Source organism: Camellia sinensis, chromosome 2 (assembly GCF_055761805.1).
Source record: "Camellia sinensis isolate YWXY chromosome 2, ASM5576180v1, whole genome shotgun sequence".
NCBI classification, from domain to species: Eukaryota; Viridiplantae; Streptophyta; class Magnoliopsida; order Ericales; family Theaceae; genus Camellia; species Camellia sinensis.
Window position 1 is genome coordinate 169,161,208 of NC_138962.1, and position 10,632 is coordinate 169,171,839.

General features: G+C 36.9%; 1 protein-coding gene across 2 annotated transcripts; it reads left to right on the forward strand.

The window, feature by feature from the left end:
- Window positions 1-2,702: 2,702 nt before the first annotated feature.
- On the forward strand, window positions 2,703-6,407 carry LOC114293367 (protein PAM71, chloroplastic-like). Of its 2 annotated transcripts, XM_082916087.1 has the most exons (5): window positions 2,703-3,556; window positions 4,018-4,079; window positions 4,520-4,588; window positions 4,957-5,008; window positions 6,003-6,407. In XM_082916087.1, exons 3-5 carry the CDS (start codon window positions 4,524-4,526, stop codon window positions 6,111-6,113), a joined length of 228 nt encoding a protein of 75 aa, XP_082772213.1. In that variant the 5' UTR covers window positions 2,703-3,556; window positions 4,018-4,079; window positions 4,520-4,523; the 3' UTR covers window positions 6,114-6,407. The 2 variants fall into 2 exon arrangements, 1 of the variants encoding a protein (XP_082772213.1); XR_014362007.1 differs by lacking the exon at window positions 4,957-5,008 and having other exon boundaries at window positions 2,705-3,556.
- The last annotated feature ends 4,225 nt before the right edge of the window (window positions 6,408-10,632 follow it).

A 10,632-nucleotide genomic window follows, 5' to 3' on the forward strand; every position in this document is an offset into this window, starting at 1 on the left:
TTAAGGTCTGCAATTAGGCTATGCTGTGATCTTTCATGAGCTTGGTGGATACTCTGATGAAAATTTGAAGTTCTTTCCCTTATCTCTTTAAAATTATATGCAGGTGTATGTGGTCTATATTCTACCAAGAATCAAGTTCATGTTGTCATTGGTTTCATTGATACTGGTTAGTTTTCTCTCCCTTTCACAGACCAATTGGTTCATTTATTAGAAAATGCTACCAATATATGTGTGTATAAACGGGGCATCCTTCATTTATTAGTTCAATTGAGGATGCAAAAGAGTCTCTGGCTCTTCCTAGGATTAGTAGTTGAAAACTGAACATGAACCAGTCACTCTGTAGCTAGAGGTCAAGCCCACTAATGGGTTTCTCAAGTTTGATTTAGAAACTCAACAAGTTTCAATAATTTTTGCATGTTGACTGTTATGCTACCTAACACACGACCACCCTTTTTTTTTTGAACTTGAAACCACTTGTTTAAAAATTAAATGCTAAGCAGGACACAAGCGTAGTTCAAGTTGAGTTCGAGTTTAGGAATATGTTCAACCTTTACTTATCTACCTAACAAGTTTGATCAAATCAAAACAAGTCAAAGCTCAACTGCAACAAAGTAGCACCCAATGATTCAATGGGGTTTCATATTTAACTGCTAATCTCTCTCTCTCATATTTAACTGCCAACTTGTGCTGCACATTTGAAGCTCCAAAGTTGGAAAAATTGCTGGCTTTATGTTGGCATGTTATCATTGAATGTTACCCTTCAGAATTTTACACTTAGGGTTGTTGGAAAAAATGGTTAATATAGGCATATTTTGGGCCGACTTTGAGCCCAAAATTGAGTAGGCCCCGAACGTCTTTTAGGGCGGGTCCGAAGAGGTGAAGTGTTCCTTGCCGCGTGGCAAGTCACACGGTGAAGACGGTTCGTCAAAACCATTTATGAGTGAATGGGAACATAACGTCGTTTTCAGGTTCGTGGAATTAAACATTTAAGTTTTGAATGTGGGTTTCCTTGTGAGGCTTGTCCCACAATGAAACTAGAAGAGAGTTTTGTTGAGTTTATAAGCTCTAGCCTATAATACTTGGGTTGGGCCCCAAGGGGCACCCCAAGTTTGTAGAAGGGGGGAAGTTATGGACAAAGTGAACCTTAGCCCAAACCACTACGCGCGCCGCCACCGCCGCCGGGCGCGGGTGTGTGTCGGGTCGGTTCTTGTATTAATTTTTTGGACAAAATTCATTTGAATTTTTTCAAAAATTTGCAGGAATTTAAATTCCGAATTTGAATTTGAAATTCAAAATTTTTTGTTCATATTTTTCAGATAAATTCCACAATTTTTATAACAGTCCAAACAGGTTTTTTCTATTGAACCCGAACTGGTTTAATTTCGGACAGATTTGAATTCCAAACTGTCCAGGAAGTTTCGGAACAGGGTTTTAACTGCTGCATCTGTTGAAACAGTTTCAAATCTGTTTGAATTTAAACTCATATCTGTTCAATTTAAAACACACATGTTCAGTTCAAAATTTTGCACCTGTTCGGCTCTATATATACCAGCACTGTCCAGCATGTTTTCCAATCCGAAAATCAGTCTGAATTTGGTCTCTTTGCTGTCCATTTGCTCTATTGCATTTATTCTTCATTTATTAGTTTTAGAATAATATTAAAAGAGTATAGAACACGAGGTTTGGTTCGCTGTAAAATTGTATGAAGTGCTACTACAAGTTTTTGAAGATTATTGTATCCTGTGAGATAGACGCCACTCAACCGTAAGCATCGTAGCGGGGCGAATCTGTCTTAAGGACAGAGTGTCACACACTCGACTTGGTCTTAATTTTAATTCGGTTCGCTAAATAAATCCGGTATGTTATTTATTTATTTTGTTTGAATTTATTTCAAGTTATTTTATTTACATAGAAGATTGCTCCAACTGTATCACAGGGTAGCAGCTCTTAAATAGGTAGCGGTAATCATGGCATTATTTACAAAATGAGGGAAGTTTACAGATAGTGTCTATTTTGGGTAGATATAATTTTTGTTCAAGAAAGCACCCAAAATAAAATTCAGCTTATTTGGTTTCAGCTTTCAAAAAATAATTTTCAAAAAATTGTATTTTTTTATTTTTCATATTTTAATGTTTTCAATGAATTTTTTAATATTTTAAGCAATTTTTTCAAATTTTTAGATACACCTAACATAAACACACTTAAAAAATACAATATTTGTGAAAAAAATTCTTTAAAAATTACACTAAATACCAAAAAATACAAAAAAAAAAAACAACGAATTAGTATATTTTCATATTTTTGTGTATTTATTAATTTTTTAAAATTTTTTGTCACAAATATTTTACTATTTTGATACATCTAAATAAAGTACATTTAAAAAAGTAAAAAAAAATTGTTTAAAATTTTAAAAATATTTACTAAAAACAAAAAAATACAAAAAACAAAAAAAAATCAGTTTTCAAAAAAAATAAATTTAGAAAACTGATACCAACAAAAGTAACAAATATCAATTTATGTTTCTGGAGTCTGAGGGATAACCATGCTTGCAGGTTGGTGACTGTAGGAGAAATGAGGTACTGTAAATTGGATTTGTATTTTGGGTAGCTTGAAATTGTGAATTTAAAATTTGAAGCTTTATTTTGGGAAACGTAGGGAAATGAAAATTGGGGAGGGTAGTGGAGATAAGGGGGGTTCGTGGTGAAAGTGGGATGATGGAATACGAAATAGGGAGTTGGGGATGGGGAGGTACAGAGGGGTGGTGGTTTGCATCAGGGGGAGAGGAAGGGAGCTGTCCGGCAATGGAAGTGGTGAGGAAGGGGGGGAATGTGCAGTGGTGGCCAGAAACAAAGGGTGGTGGTTTGGTGGCGAGAGGGAGATGTCCGGTGAGGGGAATGGTGTGATGCAATCGGTGCTGTGATGTGATTGATTGCGACCTGATTGGCGCTGGGTGATGCGATGCTATGGGTTGCAATTGGCACTGGATGTTGGTGCTAGGAGGTGGGGCTTTTGTGGTGTGATGGTGGTGGGCAGTAGCGGGTGGCGCTGGCTTGATAGATTGAGGTGGCAAGTTGAGGAGATATAAAGACCACTGTTGTGGAGATAGTGGTGGTGTGAGAGGTATCCAGTTGGTGATAGTGGGGGTAATAAGAAGATGAAGAACGTGTGGGTCGTTGAGGGGCGGTGGTGGAAGGGGTTAGAGTGAAAAGTGAAGAGAGGGGAAGAAGAAAGACAAGTGGCGAGGCAATGGGTGGATGGTGGTGGAGGTCACAGGAGCAGTGGGTGGATGCCACACCAGCAACTCTTGCTGCCATCTTCTACAGCCAAACCTCCATCTCTCTCTCTCTCTCTCTCTCTCTCTCTCTCTCTCTCTCTCTTTAGATCTATGAAATCAATGTTTTGAAGCCATTCTTACTTGATCCTCATTGGTAGAGATTCAGAGAGAGGCATTCTGACTTGATCCTCATTTACTGAAATCAATGTTTTAAGGCATTCTTACTTGATCCTTAAGCTCCAATGGCTGCGAATAGTCTACTTTGTTTCTGAACTTTAATCGGTACTCTCTCTCTCTCTATTTCTTTCGAATTTCACTGCATGTATAACATTTGTATACATTAATAACATTCTTGCTTATATTTTTCTCTGAGCTAGGGGACAAAACCTTTTTTATTGCGGTAAGAGAGAATTTATCAAATTTTTCATATAATGTATCTGATCATGAATGTTTCAAATCAGACTCTGTGAATTAATTGAATGAACATGCTTGTGTATATTGCGTATGTTGGTGGACGATTTACTTTCCCCTAAAAAAAAACTTTAATCCCTAAATCTTAGCATGAGATCAAGTTTAGTACTCTCACCACACAAGCAAACTACTTTTCATCTGAACTTTGCTTCTTGACTGCAATGTGTTATGAGATTAACAATTCTTAGCTTACTTCATTTTTTCGACCGTATCAAATTGTCTGCACGATGTTCTTAACTAAATTGGATTTTGGATGTTTAATGTCTTGGCAGGCACTTTTAGCAGCTAGGAACTCCAGTGCTGTTATTTTTATTGGGACTTTTGGCGCACTTGCGTATGTTATTCTGTTTATGCTGTTTATGCTTGGTGATTTAATTGACCTCAATGAGTGTGAGACAAGTGCACTGCGATTGGGGGTTAGTCTCCTATAGATTGAGAAATAGCAAGAAGACAATTTTTAACCAGTGATGTCAGTGTCAACACAGTTTCCCTTATGTTTTGCTAATTGCACCTTTGAAATTGTTAGTGATGCATAGCAGTCCCAGTCTTGCGAACTTAAGAGCACATAACACATAGGCATTCCTTTTTGAAGAGTATATTGCCGTTATTCTAATAAAACCAACATGAAATAGTTATATTAAAAATATCAGATCAACTACTTCGAGAGATGTTTATACAATCAACTAAGGGACTAATGATTGTACATTTGGTGCAGAAATATTTTGAAATATAATTTATTTCCTTGACCCACCTGTGTCTGTGTATGATGGGCAGGATAATGACAATCATATCGGTTGTTCTAGGACGAACTTTTCATTATGTTGATGATATCCTTCCATTCAGGTACTGTACTTAATAGATTCTGTCAATTTTTTATTTACGATGTTCTAGTAAATCATCAAACATGTGGGTAAATTACAGGCATCATCTTATTTGTCCTGCCCATGATATCTGTAGCATAAAAGACAAGTAATCTGCTGCTCATTGTCATCCGTCCAATTTTCCAACACCAGTGAAAATATTTTATATACTTCCAGAAGAATAGGATATGATTGCATGATTTTGCATCGGAAGACCATCCTGTGGTCTTTACCGATTCCTGCATATTATACTGAAAAAATAAGAGTAGTCATCCTTGCTCTCTATTCTAACTAGAAGATGAGTCAATTGATTAATCAAGCATTGTCCTAACACAGTTTTCTGAATGGCAGATTTGGTGACACTGATTTACCTGTTGATGATATTGCTGCAGTTTGCCTTCTGGTAGCTGACTTATACAGCAACACCATAAAAGAATATAATATTTCATTACGTTGTTCAATTCCAAACTTTAATGCTGTGTTTGGTTGGGATTTTTGGGGTGGGATTTGGAAAAGGAATGAGAAATGTAATCCTATTTATGTTTGGTTATAATAAAAAATATATGGAAAAAGAAAGGGGGTGAGAAATAAATAAAGAAATAGGAGACCTTTTATGACATCAATTCTATTTTATAACCAACACAACCAAACATAGTTGGGATTTGGAATTCTATTAATTCTTTCTCCTTTTCCTTTCATTTCCATTTCCCTTTCCATTTCCCTTCCCAAATCCCCCAACCAAACACAGCGTAAAGCAACACCGAGAATATAATATTGTTATGAACTAGTAGCAACAATAAAGGCACAGAAAGACGTTTTGTTATAAATTCTCTCTCTTGATTCCTTGTTTGGCTAGTGTGAATAAGATTCATATACCATAAGCTAACATCTTGATAGCTCTTGATTCTTTGGCAAATCTGGATATATTTTGATGGTGAAGAAGGGAGGCATTTCTTTTTTCTTTTTTATTTTTTTGACATTTCTGATGAACACAAACATAGGTGAATTACATTCTATAGGTTGATTGTCCAAAATATTTCTATTTGTCTTCTTTTAAATCCTGCACTAGATCATCGCAGAAGCTTGTTGATTTTCCTTCTGTGGACTATCATTTAAATATTATTTGGGGTAAAATGTGAATGTGCTACCAAAGGGTAGTAATTATTAAATCAGTTTTCTTTTCGTTTTCCATCGCATACAAGTACTATTGTTTATGTTTATTGATATAAATATGGATTGATGATTGTTTTCTTTATGAAATTTTCTTTTGTTGAGAATTAGCCTTTGTAGCTTATATTTCCATTTAACTGTTATAATGTTAAATTGTTGTCGAGTTTTTCTTCTCTCTCTCCGTCTCTCCCCAATTGTATACATGTTTTTAAGTTTTGTTAGTTCAGGGAACAAGAGAGATAAATGGAAAAAGTGCATTGGAAATAAAGATGGAGAGGTTGGATTACAAGTCAACAAAGCTGCATAGAGGGGCATCCTATTTTGGTGAACTAGGTTGATATGGTAGGAAAAAGATTTGTGTGTGAATGTGGTCATTGTGAATGGGAATATGAATATCAAGTTGGCTCAAATGTCCAGATTCCTATTTTGGTGAACTCATATTCCTATTCTGGCTCAAATAGAGGGGCATCTTATTTTGGTGAACTCAGATTCTATTTTTTTTCAGTGCTCAAAATACACTGACTAATATGATTAAAATAATATTAAGAATTTTTTTTTTTTTTTGCACAATGATTGTGGACTATCATTTGATAAGGTTTTACTATTTGAATGGAAGTTATTATTTTATATTAGTGCTATTCAGTTTTATTACAGGTATTTTTTTTTATTTATTTCAATCACATAAAATTAGCACAATTTAAAAAAAAAAAAAAAAAAAAGGATATCACAACGTTTCTTAAAACGTCACCTAAACCTTAAATTTAACGGTCAGATTTTTCAAAAAAAGATATGACGGCATTTCTAAAACGTCACTAAATATCATAGTGATGTCACAGAACAGTTAGGTAAGACATTTGGAGGGGTTTTTAAAAATACCACTTATACTAATATAACGACGTTTTTCAAATACCATAAAGCTCTAGCGACAGTCGCGTTGCTGGCGTTTGGTATTAAACGTCACAAAAAGAATTAGCGACGTTTTTAATACCTATAGCGTCGTTTTTTAAACGCAACTAAAAATGGTTTTTCTAGCAGTGACTAAAGTAATTCAAGCCCAAAGAAAAAAATCTTATATGAATTTTTTTTTTTTTTCATTACATTAAAATGTAAAATAAAAAATATATAAACAGTAGTTGTATTTATTTTTATAATCATTTTATTTAATATTTAATTATAAATATTTTTTATTTTGTTACGGTAATGTGTTGTCTAAAAAATGTATTTAAAAAACTCAAAAATATTTTTTGTTTATGGCACAAATTTTATTTTTATAATCATTTCATTTAATACTTAATTGTAAATAATTTTATTTAGTTACCTGTAAAGTGTTGTCTAAAAAAATGCCTCAAAAATAATTTTTGTTTATGGCACAATTTTTATTTTTATAATCTTTTCATTTAATAATTGTCAGTATTTTTTATTCAATTAGTTCAGGTATTAGTCAAAAATAATTTGTAGACATTTAAAATCAATTATTCTTAAAGTCGTTAACTATTGAAATAAAATGTAAAAAATTCTTTTTATAGTGATTTGAAAATATAAAATACATTGAATCATACTTAAAAATTAATAAAAATTGATCAAAATCTATTAAACTTGCGTTCATTTCTAACCTTCGAAACTGACAAAAATTCACTGCAGAAGGGAGAGCCTTCCAAATCCTTTTCTCTAGCTTTATTAATATGAAGCCAGCCCACCAATGAAGTAGCTCACAAACAGAGGCTGGGACAACCGATTGCACTGTAAGATTTCTGAATAGCTTTCTGTATCTCATATATTCAATGTGTGAATGATTACAATCAGACCTTAGATTATATAGCCCTAAATCCTAAACCAAAAGGGAGAATACAATTATGCCTCTAATAGGACTCTAACACAATCATACCTCTAATAGGACTATGATAGAAAATACACAATATATTCTCACACCCCCGCTCAAACTCAAGGTGTTTTAGCAAAAAACACTGAGAGTTTGCTAAGAAGAAACTGAAACCGAGCGGTAGTGTGAGTCTTGGTGAAGAAGTCCGCAAGTTGCAAAGTCGAAGGGATGAAAGGAAGCGAGATAGAGGCAGACTGCAGATGTTGGCGAACAAAGTGACAATCAATCTCAATATGTTTCGTCCGCTCATGAAAGATAGTATTGTGGGCAATCTGAACAGCACTGCGATTGTCACAATAGAGAGAGGTCGGAGAAGACTGAGAGACACCCAAATCAGACAAGAGACAATGAAGCCAAACAATCTCAGCAGTGGCATGAGCCATAGCACGATACTCAGCTTCGGCAGTAGAGCGAGCAACGACTGATTGTTTCTTGCTTTTCTAAGAGATTAAAGAATCTCCAAGAAACATACAGAAACTAAACGTAGACTTATGATCAGTAACATCACCAGCCCAATCAGAGTCAGCATAGGCCACCAAGTCCAAAGAGGAAGTAGAGGACAACAATAAGCCCTGAAAGATAGTACCCTTGAGATAGCGAAGAACGCGAACCACAAGAATAGCATAAGCAAGGTCAGGACGAGTAACAGTCAAATAAACTAAACAACCCACAAGTTCGCGATATAAAGTGGGATCATCCAGAGGGACACCATCAGTAGAGTTAAGCTTTACATTAAGCTCGATAGGTGTATCAGAAACCTTAGTATCAGTAAGACCAGCACGATGAATGACTTCATTAGAGTACTTAGCCTGAGACAGGAAATAGCCCTTGGGAGAAGAAGCAACCTCGATACCAAGAAAATACCGTAATGGACCCAGATCCTTCATTTCGAAGGTGCGGAAGAGATGCTGCTTGACCTCAGAGATAGCAGAAGAGTCCGAGCCAGTGATGATCATATCATCCACATAGAGCAAGAGAGCAACAAAACCAACCGAGGTATGTCGCAGAAATAAAGCAGAGTCGGAAGCAGAAGGATGAAACCCAAGCTCGGTAACAGCAATCTGGAATCAATCATACCAAGCACGAGGAGACTGTTTCAGACCATACAGAGCACGCCGAAGACGACAAACCTATCCAGAGGGATAGTGAAGGCCAGGGGGAGGACGCGTGTAAACCTCCTCAGTGAGATGGCCATTAAGAAAAGCATTCTTAACATCCATCTGATAAAGAGGCCAAGAACAAACAGCAGCGACAGAAATCAAAGTACAGACAGTAGTCATTTTGGCAACAGGAGCAAATGTCTCCTCATAATCAATACCATATTCCTGAGAGAAACCTTTGGCAACCAGACGAGCTTTGTAACGCTCAAGAGAGCTATCAGAATGAGTCTTGACTTTGTAAACCCATTTGCAACCAACCAGGTTCTTACCAGCAGGTAAAGGAACCAACTCCCAAGTACTAGTTTTCTATAAACCAGACAACTTATCCTCCATAGCTTGAACCCAATGAAGATCTTGACAGGCTTCCTTGTAAGATTGAGGTTCTACAAAAGAGTGACTAGCAGACAAAAAAGTACGATAGGAAACAGAAAAACAAGTATTAGACCAACCCAACCTGTTTGGAGGATAACGTGCTCGAGGAGGATATCGGTGTGCAGTAGGATCAGAGTCGTCAGAAGCAGGAGGATCAGCAGTAGGGATGGAGACAACTGGTGAAGGAGGAGCCTTACGACGAGAATAAACTAACAACGGAGGAGGAGAAGAAACTAAAGGAGGAGAAACAGCCAGCGGTGAAGCAGGAGGAGAAGATGAAACAAGCTCAAGAGGAACTGTGGAGATGTACTCATCAGACGGTACCTCAGAAGGAAATGGGTCAATGTGAACCAAATCCTCTTTGAAAACTGGAACAGTAACAAGAGGAAGCTGAAAGTAAGGCAGACGTTCGAGAAAAGAAACATGACGAGAGACATAAAGACGATGGGAAACAGGGTCGTAACACCGATAGCCTTTTTGAGTAGGACTATAACCCAAAAAGACACAGAGGACAGACCAGGCACTAAGTTTGGTCCTATCTTTGCGGGGAAGAAGGACAAAACAAGCAGACCCAAACACACGAAGGAGGGAGTAGTTAGGAAGTTGGGAGAACAAAGCCTCATAAGGAGATCGACTAGAAAGAATAGGAGTAGGCATGCGGTTGAGAAGAAAAGCAGCAGTAAGAACTGCCTCCCCCCAGAATGGAACCGGAACTGAGGCAGAGAGAAGAAGAGACCTAGCTGTCTCAAGGAGATGACGGTGTTTACGCTCGGCTCGACCATTTTGGGCAGGGGTATCAATATAAGAGGTTTAGTGAATGGTGCCCAATTTGGCCAAATACTCACAGAATTCAGTTTTAAAGTATTCCCCACCCAAGTCAGACCAGAGTATTTTAATTGTGGCCCCAAACTGTGTAGTAATCATAGACTGAAAGGTACAATATATCTGATAGAAGTCAGACTTATGAGTCATAAGATAAACCCAAGTGTAACGAGTGCAATCATCAACAAATGACACATAGTATGCAGAACCCCCCTTGGTGAGAATAAGAGAAGGGCCCCAGACATCGGTATGAACTAAAGAAAATGGTGTAGTAGATATAGAAGTACTGTTACGGAAAGGTAAGGCTGTCATTTTGGCAAGTTTACAACCCCGACACTCGGTAAGTTGACTAGGAGAAACTTTGCCCAATATACCTGACTGAGCTAAAGACCGTAAGCGGTCAACAGACAAATGCCCTAATCTGGAATGCCACAAATAGAAATGACTGGACAGAGAATCTAACTGAAAAGAAAAAAAGGCAATCGGAGAGGTAGTCATAGGCAGATGCAAGCTCTCCACCACATAGAGGTCTCCAACTCTACGACCAGTCCCAATCTGCTGCTTGGACATCCGATCCTGTACAGAACAAATAGAAGAAGAAAAGATAACATCAAAACCAGAGGC